The sequence below is a fragment of the Heterocephalus glaber genome, unplaced genomic scaffold (assembly GCF_053883595.1).
Source record: "Heterocephalus glaber isolate CG9 unplaced genomic scaffold, H.glaber_assembly_v1.0 deba00001610, whole genome shotgun sequence".
Lineage (NCBI taxonomy): Eukaryota > Metazoa > Chordata > Mammalia > Rodentia > Bathyergidae > Heterocephalus > Heterocephalus glaber.
Window position 1 is genome coordinate 29,739,187 of NW_028258381.1, and position 25,187 is coordinate 29,764,373.

At 41.9% G+C, this 25,187-nt stretch overlaps 1 protein-coding gene across 1 annotated transcript in view; it reads left to right on the forward strand.

The window, feature by feature from the left end:
• The window catches only part of Vps41 (VPS41 subunit of HOPS complex), a 175,461-nt gene that overhangs the window by 138,277 nt on the left and 11,997 nt on the right, over positions 1 to 25,187 (forward strand). The window contains exons 15-25 of the mRNA XM_004840263.4: positions 1,034 to 1,095; positions 2,427 to 2,508; positions 5,278 to 5,370; positions 9,313 to 9,440; positions 10,925 to 11,069; positions 13,022 to 13,063; positions 13,576 to 13,626; positions 15,742 to 15,879; positions 21,105 to 21,159; positions 23,067 to 23,207; positions 24,387 to 24,523. Coding sequence (XP_004840320.1) covers positions 1,034 to 1,095; positions 2,427 to 2,508; positions 5,278 to 5,370; positions 9,313 to 9,440; positions 10,925 to 11,069; positions 13,022 to 13,063; positions 13,576 to 13,626; positions 15,742 to 15,879; positions 21,105 to 21,159; positions 23,067 to 23,207; positions 24,387 to 24,523 — 1,074 coding nt within the window. The remainder of the gene's footprint in view (positions 1 to 1,033; positions 1,096 to 2,426; positions 2,509 to 5,277; positions 5,371 to 9,312; positions 9,441 to 10,924; positions 11,070 to 13,021; positions 13,064 to 13,575; positions 13,627 to 15,741; positions 15,880 to 21,104; positions 21,160 to 23,066; positions 23,208 to 24,386; positions 24,524 to 25,187) is intronic.

The following is a 25,187-nucleotide window of genomic DNA, read 5'->3' on the forward strand; positions in this document are numbered from 1 at the left end:
GCTCCACAAGGAGGGATGGCAGGCCCACCGTAGATACTGCGCTACATGGGTGGTTTTCAAATAAGGAAGTGAGATTCAGTGTCTTCCTTCAGGTTCTGGTGGATTTCAGATACGATTTCTTACATAGGACTCAGAAAAGAAAAAACTAATGAATTAAAAACTGGGTGTTTTCCTCCACTGAAGTGAGCCTGCCCTTATGCACAGATTTCTTCTCACACAGTGTAGTCTCCTACTAGATATGCAGAGAGCCTTTTCCCACATCCAGGAAGACATTCCACATACACCTTCCTGTGCATAAAACAAAAGATAAAACCCAAGTTTTGTTACGTATTCTCAGTTTAAGCTGCTTGTGAAAATGCGTTTAGTGGAAATAGTATTTCATAAGGAAAGTCCCAGGGAGCTCATGCTGTCCTCTCCTGTTTTGGGAGATACTAGCTGCCACAGATCCTTTCAATACCAACGCAGAATGGGTGAATAAACATGAATCTTCTGAAGCTAGTCAGGTCCCTGCTTCCAGCCCAGTTTCTTCATTTGCAAATTTATGGGTTTGAATTACTTGTTTTTCTCAGTTCATTTTCACATTAATATTTCCTATTTCCCTTTAATATGATGGCCTGTCGTTTCATTTTTCTTATAATATGTCTTCAGTCTTGAGACAGAAGAGACAGGTAGCTCACATTTCATAGATAAAGGCTCAGGAAACAGAATTTTCTATCTGATGACAACACGGGGTTGTTCATGTTTCTGATATCAGAGATTTGAAAATCTCTTACAGCAAACCAGAGTCCTTTAAAGTAACATCTTATTGCTCAAAAACTATGAATCCTAAAATGTATGGAAAAGCAAATGCATTTAAATATGAAGGTGTTAAAGGAAGAACTGAGCATGATTACATGCAGCAGACTAAGACCTACAAACAGGCTGTGGTCAGTGGGACAAACGAGACTCTTAACGTCGCAGCTGCTCAGAAACTGCGATTCAGCTTTCCACTTGTTCCTTGAATCATGAAATTCTTTCATCTACTTTTCCTTAGGATATTGGCTTGGCGTATATAAATCACCTGGTGGAAAAGGGAGAATATGACATAGCAGCACGGTAATAATGATAATTTCATGAGTATTTAATATAAACAGCATTGGCCAATATTAACAACAACAAAAACCCATTCTTTGTAGTTTACAGATGTTTTCTTGGCTTTTCTCCCACCTTTCTAACAAGGATAACTTTTGCATATTGGTGGTTTTAACTACAGACTGTTACATTATTTCTATAACTATTGTCTCACGTTCACCAAAGAAGAATTGTTTTTCTCATTACTTAATGAGATGAGTGTCAAAAACCATGAGGCTCTGAGATTTTCCCTCCTATAAGCTTGCTAGCAAGTTAGCCTGCCAGTTTCATGGGGCTGCAGAAGAGTTAGGACTTTGGGGTCAGAGCTAAAGCACTGTGCAGCAGGTGTAGTGGCCAGAGCACTACCATGCTGCACATGGTGACCAGGGTGTCCGTGTGCACCCCAGGTCCCCAGCCTCTGTTCCCGCAGTACGGCGCAGGGCCAGGGACCCTGCCTTTGTGACAGGTTAGGATACAGGAGTGGAACCTGAGCTTGGGGTGTCTTTTCTAATGGGCTGCCCAGAAGCCGGTGTTACCTTCCTTGTACTGGACAGTAAGCAACCTGCCCTGTGCTCCGCACACAGATCCAGTTATGTCCTCTGATGTCTAGGGCAGTTTGCATGCAAGCTTCTTCTGAAAGTAGCTTGAAAGAAAGTGCCTCTCCTCACACTGCAGGGAGACTTGTTTCCCAATAGGAGAGCTGCAGGGACATGGAAATGGTCACACCCAAGTTGCAGGGTGCTGCAGTGGACAGAAAACACGGTGGTCCCCGTGTTTCATGTGAGAGTCCCCACTGGTGCTGTGCACAGCCCACCCATCCACATGACTGTGTGGCTGTCCTGAAATGTGGCCTTCAGGCCCACCTTCGGCCCCTGAGATCATTTAAGAAAACACGTTTCTTTAACATTTCATTCATATATCTGTAGTCCTCCAGATTGTACACTAGGCGGAGGTGCAAATTTCCTGAAGCTAGGTTTTGTAGCCTATTTAAAGCCACTCAGGAAAGGCCTGGCACTTTTGGGTATGGTGAGTTTTCAAGTCAAGAAAGGCCCCAAACCAGCAGTGCTCAATTGGATAAACAGGAAGCTCAGAGCAGAAAAATCATTGGGAAAACCCCTAGTTGTCTTCTGAAAGAATCTCATCATTGTAAGTATTCTGTATAATTGTGATGATTTTTGTGCTCAGAAGTACTAATATGTTCATTAGCACAAAATAGAAATTTGCCAGAACTCTGTGAAGAGAGATTTATCGAAAATACCCATTTATTCTATTTTTTAAAAAATATTTTCTTTCTCCCTGGGATTTTTTACTGCCAGCAAATGCCAGAAAATTCTTGGGAAAAATGCAGCACTCTGGGAATATGAAGTTTATAAATTTAAAGAAATTGGACAGCTTAAGGTAAGCAGAGCTTTATTTTTAACTCTTAATGTTTGCATATGTTATATTTAGATGGAAATCAAAATACTGGTAGTTTTTTATTGGGAAGTATTTCAGTAAAAAGAAAAAAATCAAACTTTTAGAAACTTGTTTCAAATTATAAACCTATGTCTTAGTTACTTTTCTCATTGCTGGGACAAAATACCCAACACCCAAAGTTAAAGGGGGAATAGTTTATTTGACTCACAGTTTGTAGAAGTTTCAGTCCATAGTTGGCTGGCTCTGAGGCAGGGTGGCACATGGCAGAGGGGCATCACAGAGGAGAAACAGTTCATGGCAGGCAGAAGACAGCAAAAGCAAGCAAAGGACATGCGACAAGCCTCTTTCTCCCTTGTATCTTACCCAGGCTACTCGCCCCCTAGGGCTGGTAGCAGTCACACCCTAATCCTAGCATTGCACCATGCATCAATCCCAGTGTCACACATTCTAGATCCAGCCACCTCTGAAAAGCCCCACTACGACTGCGTGAGGCTCTGAGGGGACATCTAGCCGTAAGCCATAGCAACCTAGTTCATAATTTATGTGTGTATTTAATATATTACATTTGTCATATGTTCAGTTTTTACCTCTACAATCCTCTCTGGATTTAGATAAAGTTGTCGTGTTCTTTTTTTAAAAATGAATTTGGAAAACAGGTGTGATTTCATTCAATAGATTGTAAAACATAAGACTTTTTTCAAATTTACTGAAGAATTAATGTATTTTTCAAACAATAATTTATCTACTAGAAAGTGAAATTTGACCTTGTGGTTCTCTAATAAATAATTTTGCGGTTTTATTTTAAAAATTTTTAAACTTAGTGCACAACGTTCAGATAACTCAATAAAGTATTCCTGTGTGTGTTAATAGTATATTTTAAAATTTTTAGTATTTGTGAGCCTTTTGAGTGCTTTCTCAGAATCATGAATATACTTTTGGGGAGGAGATGATCCTGGGGATTAACCTGAGCTACATCTCCAGCCCTTTTTAATTGATGTGTTTATTTGAAAGAGTCTCACTAATTTGCTCAGGCTGGACCTAAATTTGCAGTCCTCCTGCCTCAGCCTCCCAGAGTGCTGGGATTACAGGGGAGCACTGCCATACCTGGTTCCTCGCCTTTTCTTTGAAAGATGGTCACACCAAGTCCCTAAATTGCCCAGGCTGGGCTCAAACTTGAATATATTTTATTAAAGTCCCAGCTGTTTCTCAATGGGTTTGTTGGGCTGTTGGTGAAAGGTTTTTATCTAGTCCTGTGGCCCTGTTTACCTGATGCCTGCACGATCCGGACAACTCTTCATTTGTGTGCTTTGGCTTTTGCTGTTTGTGTATATCAATGATGCCATGATAATGCAAATTACTGTAAACCTCTTCTTTCCTCAGTTTGATCCTTCTCCTTTGAGCTCGTGTGTCTAACACGTAACATACCCATTCTCCCATGCTTACAGCTCAGAGCCACTGCTTATGATGAGAACGTGAGACTCACCTCGCCTTTCCATTTATCCTTAGTTCTTGTTTCTCTGATGATGTCGATACCAGTTGGGGCTCTCCTTTTGCCCCACAGTATCATTGCCCTCTTTTTTGTAATCGGTGCCTGCTTGTAATACATAGCAGCTATGTTCCTTTGGGGAACTGGTGTGGGTATATAATATATCTTGATCGTTTTTGATCCCTTTACCCATCCACCCACCCCTTACTGCCTAACTCTCTGGGGCTTTCTGATAGATCTAGGGGCATCCCTAGCTGAAGTTACCTGTTTGAAAAATGAATCCAGACTGCTGCTTCCCTGTTACCTGTTGCTTTCCTCCTGCTTATGGAATAAAATTGAAATTCCTTCCGTGATCCCCCAACTCTCTTCCTGTTCAGCCTCCTGTCCTTTCCGTGACCTCTGTCTGAAATCTGTGGATCCCTCTGACCCCCGAACACAGATGCGTGTTCATGGCTGCCTGTCTTTGCTCCTGCTGCTCCCCTGCCAGATGCCTTTCTCCTTCTTTCTTGTCTAATAGATCAGAGCCTTGGTAGGCAAGATTCTCCTCTGTGGGGTGGGTGGGGTGTGGCTCCGAGGGAGATGCTTGTCTAGCCTGCCCAAGGCCCTGGCTTCAACTCCAGGATAAAATTAAATTCTTCAAGTGCCTACAGCACTGTATTGAACCCACTTTCATAACACTCACCACATGGTATCTTTGTTATCTGGCTGAGTCTCTGCACTGCTTTCTTCTGGGGCTGTGAGCCCCTCGGTGAGGGTCACCCTGATGCCCTCTCCTCATGAGCCTGGAGATGGTGCACAGGGTGTCACAGGAAAATTGAACAGTATTTGGAAAATGTCTAAGAATGCAAGGTGTGCTTTTCCTAATTTCAAAAACTGTGTGTTAAAAGATCGATACACTTATTGAATAGATGTGAACTACACCTTTTGATTATGTAAGAAAATCTTTTATACTTTTGAAAATGTATTGTAATTTGTGATTAGAAAATAGTTTATCTGAAGCTTTTCAGAATAATTTTCCAAGTACAATGTTGCCTTAAATTTTTAAAGTAATCGTAAACTTTTATGTTTTCTGCATAACTGGAACACAGATTTCTTTTGCCACTTCTTTTTTCATGGTTGTTGTTGTTGGACAGGGTCTCACTAAGTTGTCTACACTGGCCTTGAACTTGTGTGTTCTTCCTGACTCAGCTTCCCAAGTAGCTGAGATGACAGGCTATTGTACCAGTTTCTAAAGGATTTCATTTTCATTTTCCTTCCTTTTCCAGGCTATTAGTCCTTATTTGCCAAGAGGGGATCCAGTTCTGAAACCACTCATCTATGAAATGATCTTACACGAATTTTTGGAAAGTGATTATGAGGTATGATATTCTGACATGGTCATATTTGCTTGTTTTTGATGGGAAATGTTAAGAAATCTAAAACTTTTATCTTTTATGATCCTGTTACAATCCTTTCACATGAGCCAGCTCTTAAAGAAATTATTTTAAATCGTGAATCATCAGAGTTAGCCTATTGATTCTTATGACACCTACCTGGAAAACTTTTGATAGAGTCTGAAAGAAATAAGCATGGCTTAAACCTCAAGCTTGATGTTTTCTCCTGAATGTTGTGTGTTCCTGGTCAGTCGTATGAAGAAAGTTATAAGTAATGTTTTATTGTTATAACATCTTATAAGTAATAAAACAAAAAAAAGGTCTTGTAAGTAGTTCATATTTTAGCTTGCATTGTTCTCAGCTTAGTATTTGATTTTGAATTAAATTGTGGCATAATCAAACAGCAGTGTTTTATAGCAACTTCTAAATCACATTATGTGGATGAAAACTTTTTTTGCTGCTAAGAGAACACTAATGATCAGATTACACACGTGCACGCGCGCGTGCGTGCGCGCACACACACACACACACACACACAAAATCCCACAAAACTATCTCTTTGAACTGCTGACTTCTCAGGTTTTTTTTCTTCCCCCAAAGACATAAGTAGTATGTTTTTCTTTGAGCAATGATGCTTCATGACTTGTTTGCATGGAAGTTCTAATCATATGCATATAACTTTGTCCGTTAACTTATAACCTAGTAGAATTGTTTTAATTAGTTAGGTTTTCTTTCATAATAGTAATGACAAGTGTAAGCATGTTAAAGTGGGGCAGTCTCTGTGACTGTTTGATTGATTGATTGATTTTGATGTTTTGAGACAGTCTCACTTTGTACTTTAGGCTGGCCTTGAACTCGCTCTGTTGCCCAGGTTGGCCAGAACTTCTGGTTTTCCTCCTGCCTCAGCCTCCGAAGTGTGGAGATTACAATCTTACGTATGCCACTGTGCCCAGTTTCTATAGCATTCTATCCCATGAATTCTTCAGAATCTTTTCCTGAATCTTTCTATGATGGGACTGAGGTGTTCCGTACCTTTGCTGGTTCTGTCAAAGCCAAGCTCTGCTGGCCCTGTCCTCTGATTAATCCTAATGGTCATAGGGTTGATTTCTTCAGTGCTTCTCAGCACATTTGTTCAGGGTACATGACGCCTAAGTGAAATGGAACAAACATTCATGTCCACTTGTGCTGGGGTCACTGTGCCTTCATCCCACAGTATGACCAGTCGTTTCGTCTTCTTTGTATTAGAAGTTGACAGTTCTGGGAGGCTGCTGCATGGACAGGAAAGAAGGAAAATGGAGACAAACTTTCTTCCTTCCACAGTGTTATTCCTGGTCTCGGGGCTGCTGACAGGTTAGGGTGGCAATCTTCACAGCACGTTTAGTCCTCCATATTGCCCAGAGTCGTAAAAAAAGGGACTTCACCCAAGATACCATTTTTTGTTTCGTGCATATTTTGAAGTTCTGATCGAATCCCCTCCCCAGACCTCTGAAGTCAAACTGCAGTCACGTTAATGTGTACCCCGATTGCAGTGCAAATTCACGATGTGTGGTCTGTTGTTCTGGTCTCTTGCCGTCCTTTCTAGGGGTTACTTTAGTCCAATTGGGGTGAAACTTTTGTGGAAAAACTATGTTCCTGATTCTATTTTTGTGATTTTCTTCCTACCAAATCCTGGTACTTTACAGAAACAACTTTTACCAGACTTCACTTATAAATAACATTTAAGTAGATTTGTGGAAGCATTGGTGGAGTTATTTAATATGAATATTCTTCTAGGTACCAGAAAAAAAATTCTAGTAATTGGACATTTTTACTGCTCATTAGTATCTTTGAGTATGTCCAAGCCCTTCCCATACACAAGTGCTCAAAGATCAGTAAGGAAATTCCTCTGTTGTACTTTGAATTATAAAAGGTGAGAGCTAACGTTGGGAATCAGGGAGCCAGATACTGTTCAGGGTCCTGGCCTGGAATCAGCTGCAGGAGGGAAACAGGGTCAAATCAGGGGATCTGGAGTTCCTCTCTGAACTACAAAATTTGAGATCGAAAGATAACCAGATTCAGGGGTAGGAAATAAGACTTGAGCCAAAGTTCTAAATTCCAGTATGAACCAGGGTTACAAGCCAGAGTGGAAGGAGGACAAAAATGGTAACTTGTTAAAGACATGATGATGCCAGGTGATTTCATTATGGGAGCAGCTCTTCCCCAAGCAGGACTGCCATGTACAGTTGTGCTGGCTGTGCATTGCACAACTGCAAACCCAGAGCTAATGTGCATAGCGGGTGGCAAGGAAAATAGTTTAGATAACATCTGAAAGATGTCAAAGATGTCATCCAGTTATTATAGTAAGTCCAGAATGAGTATAGAGTGAATCCAAGCACTTTATGAAAGGAGCAGTGTGCCTTTCTTAGTTGTACAGTTCGTGAAATAAGGGCATAGCATGGGTGTGGTGGTGCACACCTGTAATCTCAGCACTATGGGAGGCTGGACTGGCGGACCACAAGTTCAAGCCCAGCCTGGGCAATTTTGGAATTTAACAAGACCCTATCTCAAACTTTAAAAAAAAATTTAAAAGGGGCTGGGGATGTAGCTCTGTTGGAAGGCCCTAGGTTCAACCCCCTGTACCAAAAAAAGGACAGAAGGGGTAGGTACTGCCACTTCCCAGGATCAATAAGTGAGATTCTCTATGCCTGCCTTTGCTACCCTGTAATTCACAGTCAGAAAATTGATGCAATGTTTATTGACCAGTTTTTATCATTTTGCTCACTCTCTTACATGAACACTTTTAAGCATTGTTTAAACTGTTTGGACTGTTTTTGCACTGGAAAAACAAACCATTTTTTCTCCATTCTCATCCCCCAACATTGGGCATAGAAGACTGCTGTGGCCTTAGCAGATTCAGGGTGTCTGCCCACCAGCAAGCAACCATCAGCTCTGAAGCGAGCACTGCTGGGCATCCTGTCCTGTAACCCAGTGCAGTTCTAACACTGAACCCAAGCAGAGCATCTGAGCCCAACAGCAAACTGAAGGTTGCAAGTCCCTGTGCTTCTGACCAACTGGCTATAAATTAAGGTTCTCACAACCCTCAGGCAGACACCATCTTACTGTGAAGGATATTACCAGCCTGGTAATATAGATAATATAATAATAATAATAATAATAATAATAATAAAGATAATTATATATACGTCAAGAAATGCACAGTGCGAGGTGTATGGGAAGGATACAGAGCTTCCGTGCTTTCTCCGGGGGGCCTTCCCTCCTCCAGGCACGTCTTCGTCTTTGGCTGACCATTTGGAAGTTCTCTGAACCTGCCCTTTTGGGTTTTTGTGGAGATTTCATTGCATAGGCATGATTGCTAGAAAATGGAGGGTGGAAACCCAGAAAGGCCGATCTGTTTGGACTTTCTTCAGCATTCTTTCTTGGGGGTGTGGACAGGGCCTGTCTGGAGTGAGGAGGGTCTTACAGCCCATGATTTAAGTTTATATGGTGAATTAGCTTTCTCGTCACTAGGACACAATAGCCAGTGCCCACAACCTAAAGGAGGAGAGATTTGGTTCAAAGTCCATGGTTGACTGGCTCTGAGGCAGGAGCATCATGGCAGAAGGGAGTGGTGGAGCAAAGCTGTTTAGTTTGTGGTGCTGGGAAGCAGAGCAGGGGAACAGTGCCAGAGAAGAAGGGATGGGGGAGCAGATACAGACCCCAGGGCCACACCCATAACCACCCAGACACACTCAGCAGTGCCCAGCTCCACTAACCCCCTTGGTGGCTCCCAAGCCAGTCAAGTTGACAAGTAAGCTTAGCCGTCACAAATGGCTTTCCTTGAGAAGGGCTTATGAGCCGCGAATCATGGACAAAACCTAGTCTATACATGTCGTAATATCCTACCTGGTTAAAGAGTGTTCTTCCTTTTGTGCTGTTCCCTTTGCTTAGGGTTTTGCCACATTGATCCGCGAATGGCCTGGAAATCTGTACAACAATTCAGTAATAGTTCAAGCAGTTCGAGATCACCTGAAGAAAGATAGTCAGAACAAGACTTTACTTAAAACCCTGGCAGAATTGTGAGTATATTTCAGTGTTTCCTCTTCGCAAATCAACCTACATTGAAAAGTGTGTCATACTTTAGTTTTGGCAAACACTGAATGCCTATTTTCACAAATGTTCCTATACTCACTCTTAATAAAAAACCCTTCACAAGTCTCAAATGAGTAACTAGAAGGTGAGGACAATGTGTGAAACTACAAATGTGATGTGTCTCCTGGAAGAGGGAAGAAGCAGTGATTAAGAGACAGAAGGCCACCCTGCCAGGTGTTAGACCCAAGGACACGTGCTCTTGATCGTCTGGCCCCAAGGCTGGAACGTCACCACAGAAGGGCATGATGGAGCAAGGCTGCTTAGTTCATGACTGTCCGAAGCAGAGCAGGGGAACAGAGCGAGAGAGGAAGGGACCACAACCAGTATAGTACCCAAGGTCACAACTCTAAGCAAAACAGCTTCCTGGTGGTCAGGCTCAGAATTCTGCTATTTTTAAAGTCATTTAAGCTTACAAACATCAGACTCCTTATTTATAAGTTCACAGGTAAGGATTCCTCATGGGATATTCTGAGCTTTAATTGAGATGTCACAGCAGAGACACAGGCATGGAGACTGACCCCCAAGTCAGGGCTCAGGAAGTAGAAGCTTCATTGATACATTTATTATGTATTGAGCACCTTCATCCAGCTTTGTGCCAGATGCCTGTGATACAAAGGTATCCTGAAGATACGCCCTTCAGGAGCCTCGGTCTAGAGGAACACAGAGTATCCTGCAGGTCCATCCAAGAAGACAGTTCCTGCTTCAGCACCCCACCTCCGCAGACTTCCCCCTTCTGTCATCTTTGTCCCAGACTGGAACGGTCACACCAGAGTGGCCTGGGTTTCAGGACTGAGTTAGGTTTTCCATAGAGAAGGAGATCACATTTGTACATCCCAAGGTGGACGTGATCCATTTTCTCTTGGAAACACTGTTCTAGATGCCCCTTGCATCCTGTAGCACTGTTAATAAGGAACAGACAGTGTAATTGCTGTGCAGTTGGCTTTCCTGAGCCAGTTTAGGGACTTCACCAATGTGCAAAATGGTGTTTCAATAGAAAAACACATCTTAATTTACACAACTCTCAGATAAGTTTTGGGAATATAACCTGTTTGTCACCTTAACACCACTTACAGGAATTTGAACTGATTTTTCTATTACTAAAATTAATGTTTCCTTCATTCTGGATCACAGCTTCATTGTCAGATATATGGATTTCTGGAAAACTTTTAAGATTGAGCCCTTAATAAAGAAAAATTTTATTACTTGAATAGTATAAATAATATGAACGTTGGTGCGATAAAAGGCAAGATTCTAAGAAATACTTACTGGTCATGTATTGTTAAATCACGAGGAATATTTTTCAAAATAAGCTCAATGTTTCTCTCCGAACAAGGGTTTCAGTTTTTAATATCATAAAACATAATGTGTGTATTTTAGAGCTCTTCATGAATAATATATTTTTTGTCGCCAGGTATACCTATGACAAAAACTACGGCAATGCTCTGGAGATCTACCTGACACTGAGACATAAGGACGTTTTCCAGTTGATCCACAAGCATAATCTTTTCAGCTCTATCAAGGACAAGATAGTTTTATTAATGGATTTTGATTCGGAGGTGATGTGCTTGTTAGTACTGATAAATTACTGTAATCTTCCAAGTGTTCAGTCATTAGACATCTGCCAAATGCCGGGTTGGTGAATGAGCACATAACCTCGCCACATCCAACCGTGCTGGGACCACCGTGACTGTCACTAGATGTTAGGTTGATTTGGTAGCCAGCATTCAATAAAAGAAATTATAATTTAATGTGGAATTTTTACAATCATACCAGTGTTGTTTTTTGTTTTTGTTTTTGGTACCGGGGATCGAACTCGGGTTCTTGCGCTTGCGCAGCAGGAGGCGAAACCACTGAGCTAAATCCCCAGCCTTTGACGTGGAATTTTTAAAGATGTGTGTGTATAAATTTTTTTTAGTAAAACAGCTCATATAATTCATAGAAACAAAGAAATGAAGACTATACTTTGGCTCATTTAACCCTTTTAATCTATTCCCCAAAATGAAAGTTTAAGTGAGCTTCGGATTAGATCCACATACTGCTGTTACATTCCTTGGCATTCATGGGCCCAGAATGGGGGGTTTCCATTGATCCAGGACTCGTGGAGTGTGTTTTATTATAGTTCAAATTTGACTAGTGAGTTGTTTGTCTAATGAAGGAACCCAGCCTCCACAGCTCATAGTGGTTCTTACAAGGTGAAATAAGCTGGTGTTTGTATGTGTGTGTGTGTGTGTGTGTGTGTGTGTGTGTGTGTGAGAGAGAGAGAGAGAGAGAGAGAGAGTGAAATGGAATTTGATTACAAGTACTGGTAATAGAAATAGCTGACTTCATATAACACGATGTTCTTATTGAAAAAATTGAAACTTTAGAAAAGTCAAAAGTAGAACTCTGAAAGCTCCAAAAGGATCAGTGTGTTTTTTCCATTATATTGTACTATATTTAGGAGTATAATGTGCAGTATCAGTCTCCACAAAATTAGTGGAGCCTTAGGTCAAAACTAGATCTACCTCTTCTCTCAAAGATGCTTTAGCTGATTTTTGTGTGCTGAGTCACGTCTTTAGGGACTACAGATTGCCAAAGCTTTATGATGTTCAGGTAGAGAGGTTCTGCTTAAGAGCCTCTCTTTAAGAGCCTCTGATTAAGAGGATGAGATACTTATATAAAAATTAATTACATTTTCTCCAGATCCAGTCTTCCCTCAGCACCGCCCCCCCCACAGTGTATTGAATATCTGGTTTCCAAATGTAGCTATAAGAAAAAAACAGAAGTGGAAACTAAATCACTATTCAAGAGTTTGAATAAAGTTAAGGAATCAAGAGTTTTCTCATGAAAAGAGACCCATATTTCAGAGAACAAAAAATAAGCTTTAGTCCAGAGAGCTGGGTCATAGCAGGTCTGACAGCAGGACCCAGGTATTTATGTGCTGGGCTATCTTTCCACTACCTCTTGTCATAAACTACTTTGGGTTTCATTAATGTTAGAGTTGGATAAAATAAATCCTAAAAATCCACAGGCTTTCTGTCATTTTGAAACTTAAGGTGACTTACTCTTTTTCTGGCTCATCCCCATTTCTCCATGTGAGACCAGCCCCCTTATGCCTGTGGAGTCTCACAGGGAGAGTGAGTCACGGTTCAGGTAGTTAGAAGAACATTTTTGTGGTTTTGGTACTGAGCTCCTCTCCATAGCTGCTGAGTTACAGGAGAACATGTCAAGATATCAGAGACTTCAAGGGAGCTGATATATGTTTAGTTAGGATGTTTGGTATTTGCTAAATGATAGCAAGGCACCATGTAGTAGAATGCAAAACACATTGGCCTCACATGGAGAGACATTTGAAAATGCATTCCTCTATAGTAGCCTTTTCCATAAGGGCCACTGCAAAGCTGAGTGTCCTAGGTGTAGGAAATAAGCCCTCCACCTTGACCTATGGTCGCGTATGTATGACATTGTCTTAGTGTTCTCTTCTTACACAGCCGGTTTCAATGACTCTGGCTGTTTTTTTATATTTCAGAAAGCTGTTGACATGCTTTTGGACAATGAAGATAAAATTTCAGTGAGTGTCTTTTGATGTTTCTGTGTATGTGTCCATTTTCTGTTGCTAATAACTCCATATCACAGACTAGGTAGGTTATAAAGAAAAAGAGTTTTTTATTCTGACTCATGGTTCTGGTCCAAGGTTGAGAGGCCCCGTCTGGTGCCAGCATTCTTGCTGGCAGAGTGGCAAGGTAGTGTGGCACATCGCATGGTGACAGACAGAAAGTGCACATGGGAGAGGCCAGCAGCACTCTGTGGGAGTCACATGAGAGACCCCGCAACTACCCACTCTCATGGGACTTAACCCTTCTGAGAGACCACCCTTAATCCCCCCACAGGGCAGTCAAGGCCCACCCCACTGCAGTATTGTTACATTTGGGAATCAACAAGACATGTTCAACCCATAGCATTATGTCTCTAGATGAGTATCTGGAGCCATTTTAGCTGTAAGGAAAAAGGCGTCCATCAGATAGCTTTGCAGCTGTGTTTGTGTCCTCACAACTCTGTGTTTAATTTTTCTTTTTCTCCTAGATTAAAAAGGTAGTGGAAGAATTAGAAGACAGACCAGAGTTACAGCACGTGGTGAGCCTTAGTTTCCTCTTTTGCCCCTTTCATTAACAGTGTGTGACGTTCCTCTCAGTGTTGGTGAGAAATCTTCAGAGCGAACTCTTTTCAGAGGTCAACACCCAGACTGGCCATTTGACCACAAACAGTAGTGCGGAATTACTAAAATGTCGCATAGACTGTGTGAATCCAAGGCTAGGTGTTAGTTGCAGAGTGGGCACTTGAACCTTGACAGTTGAAACATGATTTTTAAAAGTTACCTTCATTTTTGTGTTACCAACCGTGCCTAGGAGTGAGCTCCTTCCCTCTGCAGTTACCATGAACCCTCGCCCTGTCATGAAGTCCGGCTAACGCCAGCAGTGCACTGCAGATACCAAGTTCTCCCACCCAGAAGTACCACGTGGGATCACAGAGGACGGAGAGTGGAGCCTCATGTTGGGGCCCTCATCCCAGCTGTAGCTGAGCTCACCTCTCACATGGTCTTGCTGGCTGTGCCTTGAAGCTTGTTAGTCTGGGTTTCCTTGGAGGATGCGTGGACGGACACCATGCATCGCTTCATTGCGGCACAAAGGAGTAGGAGACAATTTTCTGGGTCCTTTCAACATCATCTAAGAAAAGGCTTCAGTGGACATAGGGATTGCAGTGGTAGGACCAGGAGTGTCAGATACAGTGAGCGCACATCTGTCTTCGCCCATCTCCTTGCACCTCCGGGGAGACCTGGGAGTTTCTGTTCAGAAATCTATACATTGAAGCCCTTAGTGGAATGTGAAGTATGTGTTCTATGATTACTATTTTGGGGGTTTTTTGCTCAGGGTTATAAGATGCCATTGTGTGTGATCAGAAAGTTCATGATCACTTGCTTACCCAAGCATAGCTCCTGCTGGCCCCCTTGGGAATTTGTTTATAAAGCAGTGATTTCTGGCCTGCTTCATCCACAAGACAGGGTGAGGGCAGCAGCTCAATCGGGCAGTGTGAAATGGTGCAGAGGCCACGCCAAAATGGCTCGTATTCCCTGCCAGGTGAGCTCATTCCTCTGTCAAGTCAGCTAGCAGATGTGACAGGGCCTCTCCATCCTCTTTGTGCTTCTGGGACAGCACCACAGGTCCCTGCCTACACACTGAGCCCAGGCCCAGTGGATTGCCAGTGGTTGGTGGTCCTCACCAGCAGATGAGTTCCCTCCTGTTACTTTCCTGCCTCAGGGAGATGTGAACAGGTAGCCAAGGAGTGGGTTCCTGAGGTGCATGCGTTTGTCACAGTGCATACAGCTGCACATATCCAACTGCAGTCATGGCGTCAGGGCCAGCCTGACCCTCTGTGTCTGTCCTGTACCATCCACCTGGCTGCCTCCACTGGACTGTGGGCCTTTTCTTTACATTTAACCTTCAACACTGAACTTCGACATTAATTTCTGAGCACTACACTGTATTGATAGACTTCATCTTACCTATAAGTAGAAAGTGTTTGCTTTCTTTGGAGTTCTCTAACTTTTTCTGTTAGGGTTAGGAGTCAGTTTTGGAAATTAGTCAGAACCCTGGTATTCTTGATTTTTACTTGTTTTGGTGTGTTTTTCTGATGTCACCAATATAGGCAGCATTTTATCACAAACACAGATCTAAGATCCAAAAAGGGAGATGGAGAGTGTATGACAATCCAGCTCCTATCACTGGGGTTCTGAAGAACGTACTCTGGTCCTCTGACTCTACTCCCTTTTACATGAAAGAAGAGAATTGTTGTCATGTAGGAAGACCTCTCATCCAGCATTTTACTTCCAAGGTGGCAAAGATATGATAATAACAGCTGGTGTCGCCCAGGCATGGCTTGGTGTGATTTATAGGTGGTAACTCATTTAACCCTCACCACAACTCAGCACTTCTGTAGGTAAAGAAACTGCATCCCAGAGAGGGTAGTGACTTGCCTGAGGTCACCCAGTTGGTAGCAAAGCCAGGTCCCTTGGGAATCTTCTTCCTGTCCAAGAGGGCTCCTCCTTCCTGTTCCTTCACCATCTGGAGGTTTTCTGTGCCCACCTCTTGTCCCCCTCTCCATGGGAGCCATTCACAACTGATTGTGGCATTGTGGAGCAGACATTGCACTTTTCTTATTTCATTCCTCACCGCTTACCTATGTTCCATGCAGTATTTGCACAAACTCTTCAAGAGAGACCATCACAAGGGGCAGCGCTACCATGAGAAGCAGATCAGTCTCTACGCAGAGTATGATCGGCCCAACTTGCTGCCCTTTCTCCGAGACAGCACCCACTGCCCACTGGAGAAGGTAAGACTGGGGCCACCCACTGGTGTGGGACAGAAGAGGAGCCGTTTGTTCTGCTTGTCTTCTGCCTCTGCTCTTGCATCCCTGTAGGGAAGCAGGCAGCTCAGCCAGGCCAGAGATGAGCATGGAGTCCTGGCGAGTGAGGTTTTAGTGAGGAGCTCACACATTTCTACAGCGGGCTTAGCTGGAGCAAAGGTTAAACCTAGGGTCTAGGGACTCAGTCAGCCCAAGTAATAGCAGGAGTCTTTCCACTGTGGTCTGAAGTGTTTTTAGGGTTTAAAATGTTAATTAAAATAATAACAACTAAGCCATTTCTTATTGGAAGCATCAAAAATAGTTTTTTTAAACCGCTAATGCGTATTTTTTCTGTAATTTCCAGATGTGATCAAACACTGGTCCGCATTTTACAAATCTGATTCGATGGTGCCTCAGAGTAGTGAAGGGAGGGCATCAGCTCTTTAGCTTTGGCGGATTTGTCCCTGAATGTCTCATACCTCACAGCACTCACAAGGTGGCAGTGTTTGTAAGTTCAGAGGAATGGAGTTGGGAGAGGCAAAATTCATAGATTAAGTTAAAAAAAAAATGTAAAGATTGGATCAAAGGTGACAGGGTTGAGATTAGGTAGAAATCATTCTTTAATTTAGAGTTGAAAGGCATTTGTTAGCTACCCTCAGATTTCTCTCTTACCTTAATACTAAATCAGGGAAAGGAGTGTTAAAGTAGTAGTTTAGCATCATTTTTTTGTTCAACCTCTGTCATTCTGCTTTTTCACTTTTGTTTTTACCACCATACTTTTTCTGTGTGTATATGTGTGTGTGTCTGCTTTAAAAATCTCAGATCCCCTCCTCTTTATTTTCTGGTACCAGGAGTCAAACTCAGGACCTGGTGCTTGCCAGGCGGGAGCAGTGTGCTGAGCTACATCCCCAGCCCTCCCTCTCCTTTCCTCTAGAGAAAGCACTGTGGTCCAGGAACATTCAGGAGTCTAAAATAAAGAATCACACTTTTATGCCGCATTCATGTCAATGTGTCAATAACAGAAAAATTCTGTGCACTAGAAATATTTCATTTGTATACTTTATTCAACCTCAGCTGTGAGGGGGATAATCTAAACTCCTGTTAGAATCCACTCATAAAACATTTAATAACCTATAAAATTCAGATTTTGGAGCCTCCCACTCCCTGTGCACCAGATGATGCCCCCTCTTCCTGCAGTCCCTTCCCGGGGTCTCGCGTCGGTTAGGCCCTAGGAGAGCTGCCCTCGTCAGCGTCCCGTACAGTGCTCCACAGAAACCTGCTCTCTTCAGCGGGGCCGCCACTGCCCACATATCACAGCTGAGTATTTGAAGTGTGGCTGGTGCAGGACCTGAATTTTCATTTAATTTTAATCAGTGTAAATTTAAACAGCTGCATTTAAGGGGTAAGCGGCAAGTCTGATGAGGCTCCAGACTGCAGACTCTTTGCTGCTTTGAGGCAAGTGTGTTCTCCAGCATTCACCTGTGCCCGGGAAGAGGGGGCAGCTCTTTGCATTTTTAAGTGGTATAAAAGTGATTCGTGGATACCTTTAATAACAATCATTTTAAGCAGTATACTCATTGTTACTCAGACTATCTGTATACATTCGTCCTGTCTAGTTGTGTCAGTGTTCTGTTTATCTGTGACACAGTCCCCCATGTTAAGCTATAACCCAGGTCCTCTGACATCAGGTCAATTTTTTTGTTCTTTCCTTTTTTTTGTTTGCTTTTGGTTTTGGTTTTAGGGTGTTTGTTTGTTTGCAGTACTGTGGATTGAACCCAGGGCCTTTGTACCTAAGGCTTTTGCAGTGAGGTGCACCCCCCCACACCCTTTTAAAATTTTTTATTTTGAGACACAGTCTCACAAAGTTGCCCAGGCTGAGAAACCTGCAATCTTCCTGCCTCAGCCTCCCAGAGTGTTGCTTCCGCATGCCTTTCCTGTGTCTGCACTAAGGTCTCTGCAGCAGGGTAGCCTCGGTAAGACACTGCCAGCATTTGCAGTGATGAGGGCAAGTGAGAGAGCAGAGGGAGGTCAGTCTTGCATCCCTTTGGACAAAGGAGTTCTGCCTTGGGGTGAGCTGGGACTGGGTTCAGCTCCAAGTGGGAGCGCTGAGGATTGAAGCTCAGCAGAGCATCCGATCCGCCATCCGAGTAGCTCTTGGCCTCGTGGAGAGGAGGGTGGCCTGCCCCCAGGTCAGAGAGATGGCTCCCTGTCTCGCTCCCTCCCTCACCTCGTGTGAGCTTGGCCTCAAGGCCTGTGGTGGCGCCGACCTGTTTCTGAATGCACTGACTACCATTGGGAAGCCAGAGGCTGCCCTGTTCTCTCCCACGGCTCTTTGGACTCTGGTCACTCAGCTCCCCTCCGCTGGGGCGGCTTTGAGATGGATTTGTGTTTCTCAAGTCGCACACCTGCCTCAGATCTATTATATGGGAGAAAAGGGAACAGGGTATTGGGGGACAGCTATCTCTGCCACCTAATTTTAAGTTTTTAAAATTTTTTTTATTTTTAATAGTGCATATTTGCAGTACATCATGATTATGTGCATTGTGGGAACTGGTACATTACCTAACATTCAGTTCCTTTTTTTCAATCCCTGTTTTGAAAAATTTTTGCCAGTATCAGATCCATTTATTTTATAAGTCCTTGTTGAATTATCATAAAACAGATTAAGAGCCAGACTAATAGACCAAAAAAACATAAAAACACATAAGACAATTATACTAAAGGTACACTTTAGGATACATTGTCCATGCTGGGTAACAATAACTTTCTCTTTTTTCCTATTGTCTGTCTTTATTTTGCACTTTATATATTAGATTTCTTATATAAGAGAAACTGAGATATTTAAGCTTGTGTGTCTTATTTACTTTACTTAACATTGTAGTCTCAAGATGCATCCATTTTCTTACCAATGACTAGTTTATCCTTTTCTATGGCAGAGTAGAACTCCATTGTGTATAAATACCACATTTTCTTTACCCATTCATCTGTTGATGGACATATAGGCTGCTTCCAAGGCTTAGCTATTATGAATTGTGCTGCTGTAAACATGGACATGCATACATCACTGTGACATGATGTCTTTAAGTATTTTGGGCAGATAACTGGAAGGGGAATAGCTGGGTCAAAAGGAATTTCTAGTTTTAGTCTTTTGAGGAATCTCCATTCTGTTTTCCATAGGATTGTGCCAGTTTACATTCCCACCAGCAATGAAGAAGGGTTCCTTTTTCCCCTGCAGCCTCTTCAGCATGTTATTGGTAGATTTCTTGAAGATAGCTGTTCTTTCTTAAGATGGAAACTGAATGTTAATTTGCATTTCTGAATGGCCAACAGTGTTGAACATTTTTTAATGTATTTATTGGCTTTTGGCACTTGTTCATCTGAGAAATGTCTGTTCATTTCAGATGCCCATTTTTTGAGTCCTTTATATATTCTAGATAGCAGTTCTTTGAGCAGTACCTGGAAAAAAATTTTTCCCATTCTGTAGGGGTCTCTTCATTCTGTTTCTACCACCTGATGTTTAAAGGGATCTTGTAAAGTCATCAAATGATGTGTTTCTTCCTCCTTGGGACCTTCAGTTATTCCTTCTAATCTAAATGATGTGTGGACTGTAAAACGTTCCTGGTTTCCTTCCAATTCTAAATTACAGTGATGCTTGCTTTTCTTTTTCCCTTTTTTTTGCTACACTGATCTCTGTGATCAGCCTTTTTCCTGCCCTATAGCTAGTTTAAAATATATAGCCTCCAGGAAGAATTTTAAGTCAAAAATCAAAACATCAAAATCAGTTCCTGCTGTTATTTCCCAAGATAGATCGCTGAGCAGAGCTAATTAACTTGAGCTGTTCTTTTTGATTCTTGTTTTTAAAACCATCTTGGCTAGATGTTTTTAAATGACTACTCCTCAATATGTAATAGGCACCTTGCTCTGGAAACCTTTACTGACCCTTCATTAAAAAAAAGATTTATTGCACACCTGCTGTGGGCCAGGCATGAGGCAAAGCATAGGCTCAGCGTGCACGCATTCCCAGCAAAGGGAAATTCAGTGAGTTGCTGCATGATGGAGGCTGGCGATGAAGCTGTGTCCCGTAGGCAGGAAGAGGGAAGGCTTAGGATCAAGCCGCTGTTTGGGAACGCAGTGTGGAGCTGTGGCTCACTGTGAAGATACTTAGCCCTGAGAAGTCATGTAGAGGGGCTGCAAGGTCCTCTGTGCTTGTGGGACAGCATCCAATTCAGGTGCCATCTCTCCTCTGGAGCTTCTTGCAAGACAATCATTTCCCTTCTCTGTGTCGTCCCTCATGTTCTGCTGATTGTGGAACAATGTGTGGTCACATCTCTGTCACCCTCCCTGCTGCCCCTGGGTGGACTCAGTCTGCCTCTGCTCCTCCTCTGTGCCTCCTCTTGTTCTCTACTCACCTGTCATCATCCCTATTTTTATTATTGATGTCACTTTCGTATCTGTGTAACTTGACACTCTAGCACAGAGCACATAGTAAATGAGCATCAGTTTGTTTGGAGGTACTGAGTTATCAACACATGAGGTGCCCTCTCTTACATCCACGGGAAAACTGTCATCGGCCTAGTCCTCATTTCTTTACTGGATCTTCTTTTTTGATCCTTCGTGATGATCAGATACATCTTCCCTGTTGATTTTCAAAGATCCACGAACAGTGTTCTCACACCCTATGAGCTGGCAACAGAAATATTCCCAGTAGATTGAATGATTGATTGATTGACTTATTCATTCACTCATGCATGCATGCAACTTAAGTTTACAGAGCAGATGGTCCTGCTCAGTATCAGGAAAATGTTACTGTGAACAGCATTCCTTTCTTGGAGCTTATGTTGTAATGGAAGGAAACATTTTAAACAAATGACTACATTTGATGGAAAGCAATGCTCTAAAGCTAAAGTAATATGAAGAGAAAGCAGAGCAGGAAAAGCACTTCCTCTCAGCATCTTATTTTCTGCCTTTGATCATCTAATGTGTTCTTTGTTGCTGTAAGTACCTTATCAGTTAAAGTGTGTGGGGTTCAGGAATTCTCTGTGAGGTAAATGAGTATGGCTAGCAGCAAGAGCCACGGAGATTTATCCTTTTTGCTTGCTTTTGTTGTTAAAGGAAAGCATGGAAACACATTTTCAAGCTTGTTAAGTGACTCTATCAATATTTGTTCTTGTCTGGTAGCCCATAGTGACATTTTTACCTTGCTTCATTTGAAGGCTCTTGAAATCTGTCAACAGAGAAACTTTGTAGAAGAAACTGTTTATCTTCTAAGTAAGTAGCTTTATTTTTAATTTTGGTCCCCGTAAACAAAGAAATGATGCGGATTGTGTAAGGACTGATGTAGGTTTTAGTATAAAGTAACACAATTTCAAGCCCATTTTGTATAAGAGTTTCAAATGTGAAAAGAGTTTAACATATGAAAAAGATTAATATGTGAAAAACATTTCACAGCACAATAGAGAAGGGTTTTTGAGTAGTGTTGAAAGAATGTATTAGTAATGTGTAATAAACACAAGAAACAAAATAAAACTATCACATGACAGATTAGAACTAGTGTTTTAAATATTCTAATCAGTTTACAGTACCTTCATATTGGTAGAAAATAATCTTCATTTTCAAAACTCACACCATACATAACCGGAGGAAAGGGAATTAAATGTGAAGTTTTGAAGAGAGACAACTTTTTAATACAATGTCGTCACTAGTTGTCTCTGGTCTTCTGGTTCCTGCCCCAACACATGTCATAGTTTCTGGACCAAGCATTGCAAGACCCAGACCTCCTTTTCACATTCGACCACAGTGCATCAGAGAGCAATGCAGGATTTCCTGAGGATGTCATAAGGAAACCAGGTTATTAGTGACATACAGCAGAAAGTTTTTGTGAGCTGTTTCTCCAGTGTCACTTCCCCACTAGGGTTGTCCCATGTCACACCTTCTCTTATACAACACTGTCATTGGCTCCTTTGGCCTCTGTTGAAAATTTTCCAGATCTTCTTTTCCCACTTATGCACATGCAGCGTATGGTTGCTTAGCCACAGACCAGGGACTATCCAACTGTGGGACCTATTTACCTTAGGAAAAAGGTGCATTTAGTTAAATGGGGCTGCATTTAGTTACTTGAGCATATTATTGGGGTTCTGATATACCACCTCAAGTAGTTCAGCCATTTATTTCTTGGGGGAACACTGTTTGCAAGAAGTAATCTGCTGGATTATTTGTCATGCAATACTGCCTTAGAAGCAGACTTATAAAGATAGCTATGTCTGGTTTTATAAACATTTTTAAATCCTGTACACGTAAATAACTTTTTAAAAAACATAAGCTGTCTGGGACACAGTGCTACCAAAGGGATACCAAGGGCGGTGTCCTTTTTTTTTTCCACAAGCCAGCTGTTTACTTGAGAGTGGTAACCCACAGTGAGGAGGATTCAGGATCCTTTCCCAGCCCCGTACAACAGGAGACAGGGATAAGGTGACAGCCCACAGCAGGCTTTCTAAAGCATGAACCATGATAAAAGCTCATGGAAATTATTTAAAAGTATTGAAATGCCAGTAGATCTATGAGCAAAGTGTGTAAAGATAACTGGCTAATAGAAGCATAGGTTGTAAATAATTTGTCTCATGAAGGGTGTTGCCAGGCATTCCCCTGAACTTGGAAGAAGAAATGAGAGAGCCCACGGATAATTGAGTCTGCAGTTGTATCAGAAGAGGGACATGCAAAGCCACCTTAGAGAGGCAGAATGATTTTCTAGGCCTGTAAAAGTCTTAACCATACCAAATGTGAAGATGCTAACATCCAAAGGAAACACAGGTGTGTGGGAGGGAAGACAGAATCTAGCAGACCTGGGCTCACAGACCAGCTTTACCTGTTAGTAGGTCGTGGCAAGTAACTAACATTTTTGTTAACTCTTGTATAAGGTGGTGGCGTTAGTAGAACATCCCTCATAGGATTCCAGGGATTCCTGAACGTTGCAGTTCATATAAGAAACTTACATGAGTGCTCTGCACAAAGTGAACATCCACTAAATAGGAAATACTTACCTCACTATGCTACACATAGTAAATGCAACACATAAGAAAATGTGCTTTTGCTTTAGCTTCTAAACTGTGAGCAAGGTATAAGAGAAGCTATTTGTTTTTAAAATAAAGGACTCCTTTCTCACTTGCTCCCCCACCTAGGCCGGATGGGCAACAGCCGAAGTGCCCTGAAGATGATCATGGAGGAGTTACATGATGTGGATAAAGCAATTGAATTCGCCAAGGAGCAAGATGATGGAGAACTCTGGGAGGATCTCATTTTATATTCCATCGACAAACCACGTAAGCAGAGAAGCCATCTGTGATCATGTTTCTTCTCAATATGGCCAGTTACATATAGAGTAAGATTTAGCTCAGTGGTTCTCGGCGCCTGCCTCACAAGCAAAAGGTCCTGAGTTCAATCCCTGGGACCAAAAAAGAAAAATATAGTGAAGTATCTACAATAAAAGTAGGGCAGGCCTGTTGTAAGGATTCTTGTCCCTCTCCTGGGCAGAAAGGGCTGATGTCTCCTCACTGCACTGAGTGTGACACAGAGCATGTGGGTACACAGCTTATTAATTGTGCCCCATGAGACAAATTGTCTATTACAGCCACATTGAATGAATGTCACCTGTATTGGGTTAGCTTGGTTTTGTTTTTCATTTGTATACCAGTATTTATTTTGAAATTATATAGCTCTCACCAGTCTGTCATTATGGAAACGTATTTGAATGTTTCCAATACAGCCTTTACTCTCTCTTTCCTGCCCCATTTTATCAGTGCAGCCCCAGGAGTTTATATTTGTTGGCCCTCTGGTTTACCATTTGCATTGAGCTATAATTTTAGAAACAAAAGCAGTTACCCAGCGGTAACCCAAGGCCTCTTTTGAAGATGCAGAAATGATTGACAGGCTAACAGTGGTGGTTTAGAGTCTCCTCTCCCTCCCTTTGGTAGGAAGGCTTCATGTTCAAATACATTCATCTGAAATTGGCTCCAATGACCTAATCTTTTGAAATACAAGGAATGTAATTAGGCATAATGAAGATTTAAGATTCCTAATACACCAAATGGACACGGGTATGGCCTGGTTTTGAATGTGGGCTCATTGCTTGCTAGCTTTGTGACTGGGTTAATCAGACATCCCATCTCCCCTATCTGTAAAATGGGGACACATAACAATCCTACCTTGGAAAATACTGGAGAGAAGAATATAATAGGTGAACCCCAGGGAGTTCCCAGTAAATATTAGTTGTTTCTTTTTGATAGTACAAACTATATTTTGAATGAAAGTGATCATTTTTTCTCCTGTTTTTAAACTGTTCTCAGTTTCTCCTTTATGTCTTGAGGGAACTTAACTCTCACAGTTTTAACATTTTTTAAAGTTAGTTTTTGATGGAAAAGTGCATTATATGCAAGTTACTTACAAATAAAGTGTATTATAACATCACTTATACATCAGTTGTCTTCTGTGCTATTTTGCAGCATTTATTACTGGCTTGTTAAACAACATTGGTACACATGTTGACCCCATTCTGCTGATTCACCGAATTAAGGAAGGAATGGAGATTCCCAGTCTGAGAGATTCATTGGTAAAAATTCTCCAAGACTACAATTTGCAGGTAAGTGTATCTTGGACAAAAAAGCATGCTGACCTAAATAACTCACTCTTGAATAAGTCTAAGATTTGTTATTAGACCCTTTCAATTTGATACAGTTTACTTAGGTTCACCTATTTGGAAAACCATTCAGGAAACTAGAGCTGAGCCCAGTGGTGCACATCTGTAATCCTGGCACTGTAGGAAGCTAAGATAGAAGGATCCCAGGTTCAAGCCCAGCCTGGGCAACTTAGTGAGACCCTACCTAAAAAAAGTTAAAAAAAAGGGTTGGGATGTAGCTCAGGGTTAAAGTCCTGGGTTCAGTCCTCAGGATCACATACACAAAAAAGAAAAGTAGAAACATCACCCCTTGAGGAACCCATCTGATTACTAAACCATCTCCAGACTGTATTAGTGTGTGGAGCAGGTGTTCTTCTTAGTATGGGATATGCAGCATGATGTCAAGGAGGGTATGAGAACCGCTGGGGCTGCTGCATCAAACCACTCAAATGTCTTCAGGGAGAATAAATAATTTTTCAAATAGTTTAATAATTTTTGTTTATGCCATTCAGTAATCCATTGTGTGAAACATGATAATGGATTCTATTTAACCTTTGTCTGTTTTGCTAGAATGGTACAATTTTATTATTCTCTTAATTTAGAATTTGTGATAAGAAAAATGGAACCC